The sequence below is a fragment of the Temnothorax nylanderi genome, unplaced genomic scaffold, assembly GCF_030848795.1.
Source record: "Temnothorax nylanderi isolate EJ_2023f unplaced genomic scaffold, tnyl_v1.0 TNYL_tig0020_pilon, whole genome shotgun sequence".
NCBI lineage: Eukaryota > Metazoa > Arthropoda > Insecta > Hymenoptera > Formicidae > Temnothorax > Temnothorax nylanderi.
The window spans coordinates 1,096,974-1,115,874 of record NW_027249082.1 but is presented as its reverse complement, the minus strand read 5'-3'; the positions used below and the strand labels follow the sequence as shown (position 1 = coordinate 1,115,874).

Here is an 18,901-nt window from a genome sequence, read left to right as displayed (position 1 = left end):
TCTGCCCTACGCCGGAAAATCGATCGAGAAAACCCAGGTGGACACCGCGCGGCGCGGCGCGACTCGGCTACGTTCATGTCGTCGCGTGACCGCCACCGTCGCCGCCGCCGCCGCACGCCGCGGTAGAGAGCGAGGGGAGCTGGGGAGCGCGATTGGGCGCCGGGCGCCGGGGCGTGCGGGAGGGAGACGGGCGCCACGGGCGGGGGGAGGGGAGCTTTGGCCGATGGCGGCTGTCAACTCGCACGGATCCCAGCCCTCGCACGCGCGGTACGCGACCGTCGTCCACTCCCGGAGTAGTTCCTCGCCTTTCGCCCGGGCCCGAAAATAGCCGGCGCGCGCTCGCTCGCTCGCACCAGCTCGCACGCACGCTCGCGCTCTCGCATCCGCGCCGCACGGTTGAACGCGCGGGCGGCACGGCACGATTTCACGAGGGCGCGCGACACTGCACGGCCCGCCACCAGCCTCTTATATGACATCGGGCAAGGAGACAATGGGGTAAGTCGAAGTCCCGGCCCCCCGCGGGGGCGGCCCAAGAGCCAGTCGCCCCCAGTCGCCTTCCTTCCTCTCCTCCGCCCGTCTCTCGCCGACACCCGCCGATCCTTTTAAGGGTGTGCGAAGGCGGCCGCGTGTACCCGCCGCGCGGCGCGGTTACGACGGAATTAATCCTCTCCCTCCGCCCTCCGGAGGGTGTGTGGCGTGTGCATCTGTATGCGTGTGCGTGTGTGTGCGCGCCGCGCCTGTCGCCGGCATCCCCGGTCGCGCGTGCACGCGCCGCGCACCGCTGCCTCTGTCCTGCCGGGCCCGCCGCCGCTCCGAGCTCCGAAGATGCGGAAGAAGACGACGACGAGTCTCTGTCCCCCCGCGTCGCGACGCAGCGCCGCGTCTCCCTACGCTGCGTATATTCCGTCTCTCCCCCCGCGTGCCTGACCGCCGGCCCGATTGACACTGATGCGGCGCGTATCCGGGTAAATGTAAATGGTATAATAATGTATCGAGAGCAGAGCCGGATATGTAATGTCAACCCTTTCCCTTCTTCCGCGAGAAACTGCGGGGGCTGAGAACTTTCCGTTCTTCTCGCCCGCCGGAGGAAGGGGGTCGATCCGTCCGGTTCGAACAAAGATTTCGAGCCGCGCTCTCGGAAGCTGAGAATTCTTTTTAAATACCCGCGATAGAATATTGTCCTACGCGGGATTATTTATGACGGCAATTGTGACGCGTTAACCCTTTTTTTTCCTCCCGCCCGCGCCGACGTTTTTTTATCTGAAGTCACTCGGCGTTTATTAAAATTATTGTCCTGTATTTCGTTTAAGAGAATCTGTTTCTTGAAAATCAAAAGCGATAAGAGTTTTCTCAACAAAGTGATGTATTGTTTGATAAAACGTCGCTTTTCTATTTTACTTTGTTAATATTTGAAATGTTAGATAACGTTGAATGTCCTTTTATTGATAGATATAATGTCTCTCTCTTTCGTCGCGAGTCCTGTTTTACACGTTTCCTTCCGCGTCACAAGTTTGCAACAATTCCGCGCCGTACATCTGTAAATATGCACTCGCGTTAACTGGGTCGGTTAAAAATAGATGCTTTGTGTCATATGTATGAAAGACCATGGATACGCACTCCCTTGACATTATTCATAATTGATTACAGTGAACAACCAATTTTCATGTGCAAAGCGCACGTGTTTCACATCGATCCCAAGACCAAGCGGTCTTGGGTACCGGCGTCGTCGGCAGCAATATCGGTGTCGTTCTTTTACGATTCCACCAGGAGCTTATACAGAATAATCTCGATCGAAGGAACAAAGGTAATTTGAGAGCGACGCTCTTGTCTAGAGAGTAGAAACGGAAACGAACGTCTAAAATCACTTGTTTCCTCCTTTTCTTCAGCCTGTCATCAATAGCACAATTACCCCGAACATGACTTTCACCAAGACGTCGCAGAAATTCGGCCAGTGGTCGGACGTCAGGGCGAACACCGTGTACGGCTTGGGTTTCGCGTCCGAGGCCGAATTGGGAAAGGTTTGTGTCGCAGTCCCTTATATACGATAATCTGCAAATCCTCGTGTATCACCCACTCAGAGGAGATGTTCTTCGTTGACAGTTCATCGAGAAGTTTCACGAGGTGAAGGAAGCCACGAAGCTTGCCAGCGCCAAGCTGCAGTCCAACAGCTCTTCGGTCACGCCGGCCACGAGCGCGAACGTCAGCCCGATTACGTCCCGATCGGGTATGCCGTCGTCGGAGCAGGATCTCATAGATCCGCCCAACTCGTCGATGATTAACTCCAACGTGTCGTCGAACAACCAGAACCCGAATGCCAATATGATTTCCGCTCAGAACAGTGTATCTTCGGTAAGCAGCAGTCCTTTACCTGGTAGTTTTCAGAATAAAGTGGACGACGAATTGAAAAACGCAGTCCATTCAAGATCACAGAGTGTTTCTCAGAGTACAGAAAGTCCGCAACATCAAGGGAAATCGGGGCAATTGAGCTCAACGCAAGGACAATCGGCTGAGGTGCAGCTCAAGTATGAAAACGACAGGCTGAAACTTGCTCTAGCTCAAAGTTCGGCTAACGCCAAGAAATGGGAGGTACGAATTCCGGAAGAATGTATCCTACTTTTACAGTCATATAAATAATGTTATAGGTAATAAAATACTGTAACGTGTTATTACAGGTTGAATTGACTACCCTTAAAACTAACAATGCCAGATTAACGAGCGCGTTACAGGAGTCCACGGCTAATGTTGACGAATGGAAGAGGCAGCTGCAATTGTACAAAGAGGAAAATGCCAAAATAAAGCTTAAATACGCCGACTTGGAAGCTGGTAAGATCGCGGAGGGAAATAGCGAGGCATTGAGATTGAGAGTCGAAGCATTGGAAAGCGAGCTGAGAACGCGAAACGATGAAATCAAAGCTCTCACTATGGCCACCAAGAATAAGGATTTTATGGTATGTACACGGAGCTTGCTGAAGCCTGATGATCGGTGTTCGCGTTGACGTTGACGTTTCATCAAGTCATATTTGATTAACGAATATTTCTTTAATTATATTAATAACGAAATATTTCTTTTTTTTGTTTTGCAAGGCTCTACAAAAGGAGAATGCGGAACTCCGCGAGATGTTGAATGTAGTTCATGAACAATTAGAACTTGCGTTGAGTGCAAATAAAGTTCAAAAACAAAATTTGGATACGTTAAACGCCAGATTAGCTGGCTACATACAGGATTTGGTAACGGTACATCGAGAAATCACAAATACATTGCAAACCTAAGTTTGCACCATAGGGGAAACCTAAGAGTGCCTCTCTTAGGTCTTTTGTATTTACTGTAAGCGCGATGTACGAATGGACGATATAGATTAATAACAAAGAGAGAGAGAGAAGTTCTGAGAACACAAAGAAAAAAATTGAGCAGAAAAATTATAGAATACTGAGATAATTGTCTCGAAAATAGTACACTACAGAAGAGATTGCTCCCTGAACATGTATTTAAATTGCATCGACCTGACCTGTTTAAAGCTTTCTTTTTTTTTTTAAGGATAAGTTTTGTGCCATAATCGTGCTATTGTTATACGGAATAGGACACTGACTTTACCATCTGCTTTTATTCCTTCTACACGGAGTATATATGATTTTAGAAACTACGAATCCAGTTGAGTTTGCACTTGATTCTGTTTCTAAAAATTGATTGGTTTTCTTACCAGAGTTAACAGAAGTTTCCCGCGCTTTTCTTTTAAACAAAAGTTCTGGAGAATTTCAAGAAACCGACTTAATGCTCATCTCGATATTATTTTCCTAAACATTGCATCACATGTAGAAAGTTTGTTGCATTATCCGCAGTCTGCGAGACGTGGTAATAACTTTCCTCACAACGGTTATTAGACTCTCATTCTGGAACATAGCAATAACTGTTCAGTTATTACTATGTAGACTTTTACTGTAGATATAGTAATAATGGTTATTACTACGGTCATAATTCGGTTATACTGTAGTACATTTATAATCGTGTTCTTATTTGTAATTCTCAGAAATTGAGAATTGAAAGAGAATTGTATACATATTTAGCAAAATGTGAATACTATTAATGATGAGCTGTTTCTCGACGAATTCACAAGTGACTTAATAGAAAACTGAATGGGAGTCTAGTGATTTAAGGAATATGAACTCAAACCACGTCACATGTCGACCAGATACTTATAGATACGGGTAAATAAGGGAGATATTTGAAAACACTAGGACACATTTAAATAATTTAAATACTTTATACTACAATAGGAAGTTTTCCGTGATGTTTTTCAAGCTTCGGATAAGTACAAGAGCTCAAAGCTTTCTATTGTATTGAACGATGTCTAAATTGTTTAAATCTGTCCGAGTGTTGAAATGTTTAGTCTCTCTATGGATCATACAGGGTGTCTAAAAATATACAGTCAAACTTATATTAAAATGGTCGAGCATGTGAAGAAAGTTTATATTGAATCTCCAAAAGTACTTCGTGAACGACTTACGAGAAGTTGACGGTTCCCTGCTCTGCAAAACTGCTCTTATCGCTTTCGTAATTCTTTAGACGTGTCGCTAATTCAGAAGCAAGCGTCAGATATATTTACACTTCCGCATAACTGATTACATTTATTTAAGACGTTACAAAGCTCCAATAAACTTATATGAACTATAGCAGACAAATAAAGTGCTTGTATATATAGAAAAGAAATATGGACAATAAGAGAAATCAATTTCAAGCAATTTATATATAGGAACAAAGGAAAGAAATGTCATATTAATACCCTTTTTATATTTCTTTCATCTATGTAATTACTTTTTCTAATCTCTACTTTAGATTAAATTTAATGTTTTATAATGATATGATAGTACGTTTGTGTTACTTTTTTACTTTTCTACTACATATTCAATTTTAGAACAATTTTAGATGTAAGACGACAAAGACAAATACGAAATTTTCGCAATTTTTAGAAAATGTTTGCATAGCGTAGATTAACTAAGTGAACATAATAATGTCTTCTCTGGAATGTCCTTTAAGAATCATTGCTTCACAATATGTGTAAGACCACCTTCGAATTTTATTGTGCAAAATGCTACTCATGTGTCTGACGATGTGCGCATCATATTTACCACATTGGTACATGAAACAGCATGTGTCTGTGATAATTTTCATCTTGATATTTTTCTATCTACGTTTTTTATATGTCTTTGCTCTGGATTAAATATTTATTTTGCACTTTTCCTCTTCATCAAATTCGGATGAATTACATCTTGTGTGCAAAAAATTAATCGATTTTCCACAATATGCTAACGTTTGCTGGTACAATCTTTTTATGAAACATTTTATGTATAGCTTTTTCTGTCCATGTTGGGTGAAAGATATTTCAGATGGTAAAGTTAGGTGTCCCACTCTGTAAAAGATGCATACAATTATTGTTGAATTTGTCGTATGCGAGCACCAGTCTTATGTATAAAATACAGTAGAACGACGACTGTCTCAAGTGCGTGTTTGTGAGAGAGATGTTTTCATAAGAGCGTTCCTGCGAAATAATCCATCTGGATGAAAGAAAGCACAAGAAAGAAAAATAATATTCTTCCAACAAAAGATTAAGATATTCGGTATCGGTATGACAAATATAATACTGCTTCCCTGAACGCATTATCTAATATTAAAGTACGCATCCTCCGCCTCTCACAACTACTGCGTTTCGATGCTAGCACATAATATATATATATAGAGAGAAAATAATTTTTCAGGTTTCACGCATTTCCTCTCGATCGCAAAATTCTCTGACCTGGACGACTGGTTAAAGAATCCGTAGATAAAAGAAAATGCAGTGAAGAACTGGAACGTTTTGTACATACATTTATTTCGATTTTTGAATCCTGCAGTACTCGTGCACCATGCCCCGTCGTAAAATTTATTATCCACGCTCGCTTATCAACACGATCGCATTAATTTTGCATCAGATCGTAATCGCATTTGGCGCTAGATCGTAATATATTTTAATTACAGAGATATTTGTTGTAGTTTACATCAAGCTTGAGACTGTATGACAGTACTGGAGGGTTTAAAGCAATGTTATATTTATCGACGGAATTATATACAATCTTGTTATTAGAGAGAGAATTTATGTTTTTAAGGAATATTATACATATATTTTTAAGTTTATATTAAACTACTTCACGGATATTATCTTTTATTATAAGATTCTTCGCTAGGATTCTTTTTTGTTATCTTTATTATACTTTGTATTTAATATGTATATCTATATTTAATGTTTTTTCTATTGGAATAATCGTTACTCATAATTCTCGTGTTAATTTATAATCTCGGATAATCGACGTTTTACTGTACAATGTAGGGATAGTTTGATTTTCCATGACATGTACCGAAGTTAAATAATTGCCGCGTGAACGCGCGCATTTATAATTAAGTGATTAATATATGCACTTGTGTATTGAGCCCATCGGAGAAAATGTGTAGTAATTTTACGTCGCGTCTTGGCCGCAGATTTGTATACTCTTTTGCAGTTCGTTTTTATATAGAAATTTATGTTAAATGCATGTTTGTTATATTTTTTATCGTACGAATATCAGAACATATATGATTATTATTATTGTTGGCTGGAAAGAGCATTACTATTGTCATTGCTATTGCCGCTACTTCTACTATTGCGATCATGATACTATTATTAAGTCACTCTCTTAATCTACTATTACTATCGCTCAAATCTCTTTCTCTGTATACATCTATTATTGATAACTTCATTATATATTATTGCGAGTGGCATTGTCGTTAGAGATATTTTAATTACCGGTATTGCAAATACATTGTATTAATTGCGCCTGCAAAAATGTTTAATAGTTAGATACATAAAACATATCAAGAACGTCACACGATTAGCATAACATGCGTTTCTCGAATTCTTCCTTTTCTTTCTTATTTTTACTCCCATATAAACAGATCACAGTTACCCGTGAACATAATTAACGTCTACGCATTTAATGTTAATAACATTTAGTAAAATCCCGATTATATAGCAAAATTAATTAATTTTATTGTATATTATATTCGTATTGTTCTTGCACACAATTTCTCTTTATTATCATTTATGGGGATCTAGAATGTCGCGATACGCACTGTGTAGAACCGTTAATAATAAACGGCTTTGATTGTACAAGGTGGTTATTAGCGATACAGTCAGATAATTTTATTTAAAAAAAAAAAAATTAAAAATGCAGAATGAAATTTTTCTGCACGAAGCTTGGTCCAGAAAGTTTTTCCGAATCTAAAATTGGGAAATTAGTAGTATTTCTTCTGTTTTAAGTTTGCAGTTTTCACCGGTATTGTGCCATTAACTAGATAAATTAATTTTAATAATAATTATCAAAAAAAAATATGAATAAATATGTAATATTCTGTTTAAGAGAATTGTCTTGATATTTTGCAAATAACATTCAATTTTAATTAATCTTTGCTATTTTTTTTTAGTTGAAAAGAGGTTGAATTTATTTATTCATATTTTGATTGCTTCAGAAAAACGATAAAGACAACTAAAAAGAACTAATAGAATAACTGAGAAGAACTTGCTTACAAATATACATATACAATTGAGATTTGAGGATTAGATAGTCGCTTTATATGACTTTCCTCGACATTTTCGTTACGGGAAAATCTATTTCAAGTCCGTCGATGTTGAAATCCAAGATTGTATATCGCAGAACACCTTGTATAGTCGAAAGATAGACGATAAGTAAGATAGGATCGTACGTGTACGATTCGAAAATGTGTGTAAGATGATTCCTTTGCTACGCACAACCCGGAATCGTCAATCAAGATCTGTTCTGATGTATTTGACGAAGGCTTTTCAGTACTGTATGTTAAATTTTTCTTTTATAAATCCTTATACGGTATGTTGAAAATATACATTTTACTGTTAAGACGATGTATCATATTCTGCAAAAATGTGAGAAATTCATTATCGGGTTTTCATCATTCATAATTACGGATGATTACAGCATTCTCAGCTCGTGCGTTCTTCGCTGTACTATAATTGTATAGCGCGGAAAACGTGTAAGGGAACGATTTTCGCACAAGGAGTCTGAATAACGAGAGATCTCTCAAAGTGGTAAAGGTGATAAACCTAGACAAATTTTTAGTAGATAAATTTAGAGAGTAAGACAGGTGCAGATGTGCTAGGAAAAGGGCACTTTTTACCGAAAAAGTGTTGAGACGAATTTTAATTTGAGGAATTGGAAACGGAAGCCTCGCTTGCCATATGTAATCTTAATAAAACATTTTCAGACGGCTTTTCGATGTTTTCCTTTTACTATAAGCCATGAGTTCCACATGCTAACTCTTAATTAATACGAGAATTAGTTCTTTTCCGCGATAATACTTTTTATATTGTAATATTAAAAAATATTACAATAACGATCGAGATCTTACAAGAACATCGTTCTTCAATACATTCTCTTTATTTTTTAAACGTACCCGATTCATCAATGCAAAAGTTTACTTCTCGTAGATACGGTAGATACTCTTAAATAATAATCCTTGTATTGGATACTGGATGCCATTGTAGATTCATCGAATTCCTATGGAACGCGTCATGGAAATCTGATTACAGCGTTGAGTGAATAAATTTATAAGTATGCATGTTACGCAGCATGGCGTCATGCATGCAACACAGATATACAAAACACGGTATCTCTCTCTTGTGTGTATATATATATATATATATATATAAACACGTTCACACAACTATATAATTTAATATGTAAGTGCGGTCATACATTTAATACTACTTTATTACTTAATGGTACTAAAGCCGATAAAGTAATTAAAGTTTTAAAGATAAAAACTATATTAAAAATTCGCTTGAGAGCAATCGGTTTTTGTGGTTTTGGACACTTGTCATTTGTCGGTTTGGCATAACTGACACTTTGTTAAAAACATAATCACTTTAAACTATTATAATAACGCCTCGATATATTACAATACGTTTATTTATAGTTTAGTCTCATTCTGCGGTTCACAGGAAAACGCGTGACTTCCGAGGCACTCCGTGATGCGTGCCGATTCCGTCACGCATTCTACGTGCAAAAGAACGTCACGATTTGTTCTCATTGAGTCAAGGATTATGAATCACGTATACTTCGTGAGTAACATCCATTACGAGATGAAAGGAATACATAATAAATGATACATTCTGAATTTCATGTAACTGCACCGGCAAAATACTTCACATATAAGCTTTTATCCGCATATTTGCTTTTCTCTTATTTAGAAAAGAACGACAAAGATAACAATCAAGATGATCTTACGTAAAATAATAAGTTAAAAGTCAAAACGAAATTTTCTCTCTCAAGTTCTTTTAAAACTGTATGACACATAAAATGATTCAAGCTTTATAACATATTCTTCAATTAATAAGAAATATAAGGAATAAGATATCTTTGCGCATGGTACGATTAAAATCTTAACACACAGTCGTTAAAATCATGATACAATTAAATAAAATCGTGACCCTTATAAATCCTTTCAACATACAATTCCAATATTTTTTACTAATTGTAGATACAAAGGTTCTCCAAGAGCTTTGTAAAATTTATATCTATCCAAAGGTAAAGATGAACATATAATGAACAACTCTATGTTGCAGAACTTCAATATACAAATAATCATGTACTATTGTCAAATCATCATGTAGCGACTATTGTTGCCTCCAATTTGTGCAGATCATTAAAATTAGATAATTTGTAAATCAGTAATATAATTCAGTAATCAATATAATAGTCGAATGATGTAATACATCCGGCTTTTTGGTATCTTATATACATTGTTTTCATTATAGTCTTATCGATCTCATATATGGCATCAGTCCGACAGTTCATTCGCCATCTCTTGGCTCACTACAGGATATTCCGTTCTCCACGTCACTACTCGGTGCTACGTCGACAACCCCACCAACACACACATTCGCTCTCTCTCTCTCTCCTCAATGCTGTCTTTAATATCGCCGCTGTCTGTCCGTTCCCACACAGTTAGTGAAGCATTCACATTCGCGTAGAAGATTTGCGACGAAGAATTCCGAAAGCCGGCATCCTGCGCAAATTGTAAGTGAAGTTATAAGTTCTAACGCAAGTGAAAATTATTTAACATAAATCATGATCTGAACAGCCGGCACTTAAACTGTTACTAAAATTAACATAAAATTACTTAAAAAATAATTTAAGAGATTATTATGCTATTATAAACAGGCATAATCAGTTTGGATCGAAGTGATACGACTGTTGTGTGTGACTTCCATTACATAGCTGACCATGATTGACTAAGTTGTATCAGCATATTAATCATGTTATATGTTGCTTGACCTCAATAATCTTGGCATGTCAAATTCTAAATGTAATTTAAATGTAATCAATGATTTATTACGCAACCTCTGTGTTGAGATACTGACAGCTTAGTCCAGCAATAAAACGAATAAACAGATTACTCATTTTCCCACAATCAATTCTATAACATCAAATTCGATAAAGCTTGACATGAAAATTTTTAGGACAGCCTTGGGAAAATTATATAGACAGCGTTATTTCTTTTACGAGATATAATACAATTAAAGTTTGGTGAATTATTTAATCACCGTTATTTCACAAACAATTAAAAACTAATATTGAAAACTCTTTCGGGCATATATTGAATTACTTTTTCTCAAAAGCACATCATGCATTTGTATTCTTCTCTGAGCAAGACCATTAAGTTCGCGTGAATCATTGTGGGAACCGGAGAGTGAATAAGAAACAAAAGTTACAGCGTACTTCCGTCATCATTGTCAATTATATTAATGGACTATGTATATATAAGTATGTATCTTATACTTTAAACTTTTCCCGTTAAGACACGTAATCATCATTAATATTTCGCGTTGCGAGACCAGCCATCAATGTAATGAGTCGAACAATCGGGGTCGATTTCATGCTTCTTGCATTGGATCCATTTCCTGGCGCCGTAGTGCCTCGAAAGCGATGGCTTTGGCAAGGACTGCTTTCGACGCGCATATACCCAACGCTGAAAAAGCAGAAGTTATTGCGGTCAATGTCGAATTGTTGGGAAAAATAAAGAGCGGTATACCGCAAGCAGATTGAAATCAATTCCGTTAATTGGACATTATTATCATCGATAATTTAATTAATTTGTTACGCGTATCATTACTCAATACTGAGAGAATAAGAGAAGCACGAGCAATATTAAAATTCACGGCTTGATAAACTCGAATAATTAGGAACTATTCGCGGCGGTGTTTCGCATTTAAAGACCATGTGAGAGTCACGGACCGGTACCGGTCTAATCCGCGCTGTGTCATCCAATTCCGGGTTTCATCCGGCAAAAAATACCGAACCGTCGAACCGGTGCCTTCGTAGTCGACGCGATACGAACGCGTATTCGCCCCACCAGCGAATTCCTTTCCTCTTCTCTCTGCTGGCTCCTCGACGGAAGAGGCTCTCAGCGACGGAGAACGCTGGGTGCGGGCCGTTAGTTAGTCGGCCACCAGAACCGGTACCGTTCCCCGGAAAGAGCGTCGCCGTCGGAGAAGGTAAAGCAAGCCACACCCTGAGTGTCACTTCGCCGGTATCCGATCGATATGATCCTGCGGTATTATATCCTGCGAAATAGCGTGTTCACTTCGTCATCTAAAATCAAAGTGATACAACAACAGATTCTCAATAATCATGTAGCAACAGGCGAATGGATGCGGGGTGTTGCTCGATGACATCATCGTCACGAACGTGAGGCGTATCTGAAATGAGCCAAGGACGCAAACACACGCGTCGCCGGATCGCGTGTTTGCACTTACATTAACCGTGACAGATGAGAATTATCATCGCAGAGCGTCGCTTTCTTAATGACAATTACGATTTTCACGTTACAATAAAGCGCCGCTATTATAGCGCAAAGAATTTCACCACAAAATCATTCACATTTTCTACAGTTTCCTTAGATGCTAGTATTAATGAATAATTAATAATTTAATATCTAGAGATCGGAAAGTTGAAAAATTTAAGGAAGGGCTATCAAAATCATCTATCTAAAGTCTAACAATAAAATCTTTGCTCCCGAAATTAGTCATCAATGAATTAATTAATTCTGGATTCTTAATTTCTCACTTGATATAAAATACATACTTAAAATGATTTCAGATAACCAGCAAAATGGCAGCTAGCCAGTATTATCATGTACAGGTAATTTATATGTTAATATCTCATAGCATCGCAATAACAGTCTCACAATAGTGGCCGAGCAAGATAAATGACTCATCTCGTTATTTCCATACAGTTTTAATCTCTTATCCATCAAACATTCTAAACGAATGACTTTTATAACTTCTGTAGCGTGTTTTTAAAGTCAGAAAGAGAAAGAATGTCCAATCGAATTATTGCTAACGACACGAAAAATAGACGTCAACTGATCAAAAAATAAAGTTATATATAAATCTTGCTAAGAATGAGTAATTCATCGATACGTTAATGTTAAAAACGATCGCGTCACCACTTCTCTTTAAAATTACCGTTACATATGTAATTTAAGAGAAGCGAGTTTGAAAATACTTTTCTTACATTATTAAGTTGAAAAGATTTGTCATATTCAAATACAGTTGAAAATAAACTTTCATATACTTTGAAAATAAACTTGAAGTCGAAGCAGAATTGCTTCGCCACAGGCTTATTCTGTTGTATTTCCGAGATTCTCTATTAACTATTCAAGATATGACTGGATAGAAAAAACGACAAGTCTTTCCAACTGAATAAGTATACCTATATAAAAAAAAGATTAAATAAATTATATAAATTGTTTAATTCTAATGCGCTAATTAATTTTAGTATACTAATTAGTGAGCTCGGTATACATTTAATATCATTCATAGTGAGACTATCCGTCGACAATCGTTTCGAGACTAAAAATGCTTCCAGTGCACGCCCACCGTGTATCCGGCCGATCCTTTCGATCCCGAGGCAGATGCGGGCCTCCTACGAACTGCGATGAAGGGTTTCGGGACTGACGAGCAGGCCATCATCGACGTCTTGGCTCATCGCGGCATCGTGCAGCGATTGGAGATCGCTGACAAATTCAAGACAATGTACGGCAAGGATCTAATCTCCGAGCTGAAGTCTGAGTTGGCCGGAAACTTTGAGAATGCCATCCTGGCTCTAATGACGCCTCTTCCCGAGTATTATGCCAAGGAGTTGCACGAAGCTATTTCCGGTATGGGTACCGACGAGGGTGCGCTCATCGAGGTCCTCGCGTCTCTGAGCAACTACGGCATCAAGACGATATCGGCCGTTTACAAGGATCGTAAGTTTCGATGCAGCATATCTTCCAAGATCGATCTTGCCTCCAATTTACAGCCTTCCTGTATAGGACAGATATTTCATTTAAAGAAACGCACTGTATTTTATTTTCTAGTTCCGATCGATTCTGAATTACGTAGTTTGTGAATATATTCTTGATTTATTTCCCTAGTGTACGATAACGAGCTGGAAGACGACCTCAAGAGCGATACCTCCGGTTATTTCAAGAGACTTTTGGTGTCGCTGTGTTGCGTGAGTAACAGTTAGAAGATAATATATGTAACTCCGCGCAATTGTCCTGTCAGACAATTTCTGTAATTTTTTTATCAACGATCAGGCCAGCAGAAACGAAAGTCCTGACGTCGATGAGGAGGCCGCCCGTGAGGACGCCGAAAGGCTCCTTGCCGCAGGTGAGGGACAGTGGGGTACCGACGAGAGCACTTTCAACGCAATCCTCATTACTAAGAGTTTCCCGCAATTGCGAAGAATCTTCAAGGAATACGAACGCCTTGCCGGACATACCTTGCAGCACGCTATCAAGCGAGAATTCTCTGGTTCTGTTGAAGACGGCTACTTAGCTGTGGGTAAGAAATCAAATAGATTAAATACAATCGATATGACTGACTCATTATTCCTTATAAGTATTCAGTAAGTTATTCCTTACCTTTATTAATCGTGCCATTTCTTTTCTGTTTTTTTACACGCATTCACATACCTATCGCTCTAAAACTGTAAATGGCCTTCTTTCAGTGAAATGCGCCTGCGACAAGACGGCTTATTTCGCGGAAAGACTGTACAAAGCTATGCGTGGGATGGGCACGACCGATTCGACGTTGATACGCATCATTGTGGCGCGATCGGAGATCGATCTGGGCGACATTAAGGATACTTATGAGAGACTTTACGGAAAGTCCCTTGCGGCAGCCATCGATGTAAGTGAAACACGCTTCTTCCTAAAACAGTAATAATTTCACGCTAATTATTACTCTGGCCGTTCCGTTCGCTCCTTTTATCGCATTTTATTTACAATTGTGTTTTATTTCCGCAGCAGTAAAGTTAATAAAAGACGGAGAAACGCAATAACATAACGCAATAAATAAACATATATAAAATAATATTAATAAAAATACAAGTCTGAACAGAATCTTTTTAATGACAATTAAATTCTTAGGTGAAATTCAAACAATTTCTTTCCGTAATTCAGATTTTATCGAAAATGTTTAGACACAATTTAATTCCAGCGCTTAAATTCTACGGCTTTTACTCATTCACTTAATACAGTAATGCTTTGTCTCCAGCCGAGGTGTTAAATTACATCATAATTATCTCTTTCATACTTATACGCATTCGCAGTCGCTAAACTACAATAAAATAATAATAATCTGTTAACTCACATATACACTGTATATCTATCAGCACCATATAACTTTCCATAAATTTCAGGACGACTGTTCAGGCGACTACAAGAGACTCTTGCTTACCCTTCTCGGATGAAAATATTTCAATCGTGCAACAGACCCTTTTATTGAAAATTACTTCGCGGAGATTGTATAGCGCTTCGTTATATTCTGCAAAGATCTTGGTTTATTTAATTCCTTATGTTACGCTGGTTGTTAATGGTGAATATGGTTTTACTCGTGTTATTTATGTTTTGCGCTTGTTCGGAGTGACGCAACGTGTGTAAAACGAGTTATAAATAGGAAACGTGTACATACAACGCAATGTGTACACGGATTTCTGCGAAGATCGAGTGAAAATAGATCTGATTGGCAAATTATATACTAGTATAAATTAAGTGTGATTATTAATTTAAACGACAATTCGTCTCTCACTGTACTAATTACATTAATTGGTTCATCCATCTCTGACTGCATGCATGCTTGTATTTAGTTGTATGTATACATAAATACATGAACGTCACGATTTGCCTTGAGTTGATGTTAGCTTTTAATTTTCCTACATTCTTTTTTGCATTTACAGGACGACTGCGGCGACGACTTTAAGCGGCTTCTGATCGCGCTATTGAATTAATGAGCTCGAGGAGAATTATTTTCGTTACTAAGAACTCAGACATATTTAACACTGAATGTTAATAATTCCAAAGCATGCAAATGTAACGCATACATTTATCTGCAATAAACGTATACATTCGCAAATATTATGTCCTCGGCCCATTTTACTGATAATATGCAAGAATATCTTTGTTTTCTTTTCCAGAACGATTGCGCCGCCGAGTGGAAAAGACTATTGATAGCAATGTTGAATTAAGAGTAGCTATAATTGCGCGAGATAAATGTAACACAGGGAAAAATAATATTTGAAACCAATGGAGTATAATGTACAAAACATTTATAATACATAAACAATTATTCAATTAGTAACATGCATTTCAGATCTATAAGATTACAATGTAATGTGAAATACACTGTAATGTTTACAATTACATTTTAAAATATAATTATAGCTTTGTTTGCTTACACGAACACATAGACGTATATATACTATTTCAAATGCATATATAAAAAACATTGAATCTTTGGTCCATTAATCAAAACTTAATCGTTATGATATGGCATGATTATATTACTTAGATTGTCTTTGAAATAAATTTAATTTTATGTTACTTAGTTTATATGGAGATTCACTGTTCAGTACATTATTCACACCATGACCACATTGAGTAGTGTATCTTCTGTCATTTTAAACGGTGACAACTTATTTTCTATATATTCTATTTTCTTACGTAATTCAGCTTGGATGCAACCTAATTTTATTTTAGAAATTGTAAGTTTCATTATCCTTCCTGTAATCTCGAAGCATGCGTGAAAGTCATCGGATTTATAGTTGATATCGTAAATACGCAAGCAAACTTCAACGTCCAGCGCGTCTACAATGTCCTCTCCGAAGCAAATAGGCGGTGGATTTCGAGCTAAAAAAATTTATATTCTGTTCATTGAGAGAAATACGACACTGCACAAATCTCGCTTGTAATCAAATGGTACCTGAAACCGTCTCGTTATAAACCGTAAAGTTGTTATACGTCACTGTGAGCGAGACTCCATAGTCGTTCTCTAAATAAGTTGCATTTATGCATACTGTATCAACATTGGAATATATTAGTATTAAGTAATTATTATAGTTTATAGTACGGATTACAAGTAATTATATACTCACACTTTCCGTCCATAGAGATTGCATCCCATTCTAAACGCTTACAGCATCCACAGTTATGTTTAATGCATTTGCAACCATTATCATACGCTTTCATATTATATTCACCTAGAAAATATTTATATATTTAAATACTTACACATATATGTGTATTTTTTTATACTGGAATTTTATACATTTAACAAACATTTACCGGCAAGAAAGTTCAATATAATTTACACATTATAGTTAGAGAATTATAATTATGCATCAAGTAGAAATTTGCGAAATATAGTAATATAGCCTATTTTTCTCATATTACACAGAATTACAAGGTTTCGAGTTAAATACAGCATAAAATATCCAGATAGCAAAACGTCTGTCATATTTACGAAATATGTCCGTAAAGTGACGAGCGTTGCGCAATAATATATAAAGCTAGTTGCGTCCGCAAATGCTCAGCAATAATATTGAATTTGTTTCAATCAACGGTTTATTCAATATTTGTCATTTTTCCAGCAACAGTTTTCGCCCAGAGGTTTTGTTGGTGTACAGTTTACATATTATTGATGGAAATAATTTACATATTGTTGCTGCAAACAGTTTGCAGCAATAAAATTTACATACTTTTGCTGTAAAAATACCATAAATACGAATCCTAGACGAGCTACGATTCATGTTTACGCAATGTTTGTGGCCAGCAATACATAAATATTATTTTCAGCAATACGTTTGCATGACTTTCGCACACTCACGTTTTGCTATCGGGGTAGTAATGTATAAAAATATCCCGTAGACACATATTCTAAAACGTTATCAAAGAAAGTATATTTAATAAATACTGTTCGTCCCGATGAGGTCCAATACGTTCGATTCCAGCGACGTTATCGCATCTTGACCCGTCGCTTCTTCCGCGACTCCGGCGAAGAATAACATCCCGATAAAGGCAATGCTCGTAATATCGAAGCAACGTAATCGTCCCATATTTAGCCCTGTTGTCCTAATACTTGATATCAAATCTCGTCAGAGAGAGATATCGTTCCGTAATATAATAACTTCTGAATAACTGTCCTCAGTCCTCCTCTGCTTTTCCCTCTCGATTGTGTATCTCCGGCGAACTGCAAAGACTGCGAACTGTACGACTTTTGTTTTCTGCTGATGCCGCGCGAAATACGAACGGGCGAGCAAGGATAAACTCTGAATTCTTCCGCCCCCCTCCAACTCGGGGAAATACCAGGGAGCCGGACCTGCCGGGTGCCGGGCCGGAGTAGTCTCGTCCATAGAATGCAGTAAGCATAGACGCGCGTTTTGAGTATTTCTGTACCCTGCTTTAGAAAGAGAAAGGAAGTTCTGATTAAACTCGAATAAAATTCGGACTTTGCATCGCAATATATTGTTCATCGGACACGTAGAGAAAAAATAAAGGCACGATATATAATTCGATGCTATTACTTATAGGCCTGTTCATCTTTTTATCTGTTCTCCTTTTCTCTCCAACATGAAAAGAAAAAGAGGAAAGATGAACCGTGTAAGAGAAGTAGCTTTGAAAACGAACAGGCCTGAAACTAAACGGCTGTCCTTTTTTGTGCACTTAAAATGCAACAGATGTATAATTAAGACGTCAGAGACACAAAGAAGAAAAATAAAAAGTACAAAAAAACTTAACAAATCTGTTATCAATCAGTTTCCATTCGATACAAGTTTCCGAAAGCCTGCAATTTACAATCTACAATGCAATTACTTTTGTAATATCACGCATTTCTTTTGTTAAACGAGCGAAGCGAGCGAGCAAGAACGACGGAGAGCGAATGAGGAGCGCGCGATGGGAGGAAAGAGAGAGAAGGAGCGAAAGGAGAGCGACAGAGCGCGACAGAACGAATCGCGGGAATCGCCGTCGCTCGCGATTGAATCCGCAATCGCCCATATGACGCGCGCAGAACGTAGAGATCAGATTATGAGGGATCGGAGGGCGGAGGGAGAGCGCGAGTCTGCATCAGCAACAACATATGTATATAAAATAATATTAATAAAAATACAAGTCTAAACAGAATCTTTTTAATGACAAATTCTTAGGTGAAATTCAAACAATTTCTCTCCGTAATTCAGATTTTATCGAAAATGTTTAGACTCTATTTAATTCCAGCGCTTAAATTCTACGGTTTTTACTCATTCACTTAATACAGTAATGCTTCATCTCCAGCCGAGGTGTTAAATTACGGATTCACATCATAATTCTCTCTTTTATACTTATACGCATTCGCAGTCGCTAAACTACAATAAAATAATAATAATCTGTTAACTCACATATACACTGTATATCTCTCAGCACCATATAACTTTCCATAAATTTCAGGACGACTGTTCAGGCGACTACAAGAGACTCTTGTTTACCCTTCTCGGATGA

At 38.0% G+C, this 18,901-nt stretch overlaps 3 protein-coding genes and 1 long non-coding RNA gene across 10 annotated transcripts; 2 read left to right on the top strand and 2 right to left on the bottom strand.

Annotated features, from left to right (window-relative positions):
- The first annotated feature begins 15 nt into the window (after positions 1–15).
- Positions 16–8,307, top strand: Homer (homer protein). 3 transcript variants are annotated; one of them, XM_071699989.1, is made up of 7 exons: positions 16–495; positions 1,648–1,804; positions 1,887–2,018; positions 2,101–2,349; positions 2,443–2,586; positions 2,673–2,948; positions 3,085–8,307. In XM_071699989.1, exons 1-7 carry the CDS (start codon positions 470–472, stop codon positions 3,268–3,270), a joined length of 1,170 nt encoding a protein of 389 aa, XP_071556090.1. In that variant the 5' UTR covers positions 16–469; the 3' UTR covers positions 3,271–8,307. The 3 variants fall into 3 exon arrangements, with proteins under 3 accessions (XP_071556090.1, XP_071556088.1, XP_071556089.1); XM_071699987.1 differs by having other exon boundaries at positions 2,101–2,586; XM_071699988.1 differs by lacking the exon at positions 16–495 and adding an exon at positions 603–965 and having other exon boundaries at positions 2,101–2,586.
- A 445-nt stretch (positions 8,308–8,752) lies between these two features.
- LOC139769178 (uncharacterized) lies at positions 8,753–11,476 on the bottom strand. The gene is made up of 2 exons (XR_011717494.1): positions 11,335–11,476; positions 8,753–11,068 (listed from the first exon to the last, which is right to left on the bottom strand). It is a non-coding gene; the product is annotated as an uncharacterized lncRNA (long non-coding RNA).
- Positions 9,940–16,490, top strand: LOC139769163 (annexin B9). 5 transcript variants are annotated; one of them, XM_071699998.1, is made up of 8 exons: positions 11,495–11,594; positions 12,199–12,240; positions 12,970–13,351; positions 13,520–13,599; positions 13,685–13,931; positions 14,098–14,279; positions 15,328–15,460; positions 15,565–16,490. In XM_071699998.1, the coding sequence occupies exons 2-7, from the start codon at positions 12,211–12,213 to the stop codon at positions 15,376–15,378; spliced, it is 972 nt and encodes a 323-aa protein (XP_071556099.1). In that variant the 5' UTR covers positions 11,495–11,594; positions 12,199–12,210; the 3' UTR covers positions 15,379–15,460; positions 15,565–16,490. The 5 variants fall into 5 exon arrangements, with proteins under 5 accessions (XP_071556101.1, XP_071556099.1, XP_071556100.1 ...); XM_071699999.1 differs by lacking the exon at positions 15,328–15,460 and adding an exon at positions 14,791–14,966; XM_071700000.1 differs by lacking the exons at positions 11,495–11,594; positions 15,328–15,460; positions 15,565–16,490 and adding exons at positions 9,940–10,116; positions 14,791–15,280.
- On the bottom strand, positions 15,680–17,825 carry LOC139769173 (uncharacterized). Its single transcript, XM_071700029.1, has 4 exons — positions 17,340–17,825; positions 16,522–16,626; positions 16,350–16,442; positions 15,680–16,276 (listed from the first exon to the last, which is right to left on the bottom strand). The coding sequence occupies exons 1-4, from the start codon at positions 17,479–17,481 to the stop codon at positions 16,008–16,010; spliced, it is 609 nt and encodes a 202-aa protein (XP_071556130.1). The 5' UTR covers positions 17,482–17,825; the 3' UTR covers positions 15,680–16,007.
- Between the last annotated feature and the right edge of the window lie 1,076 nt (positions 17,826–18,901).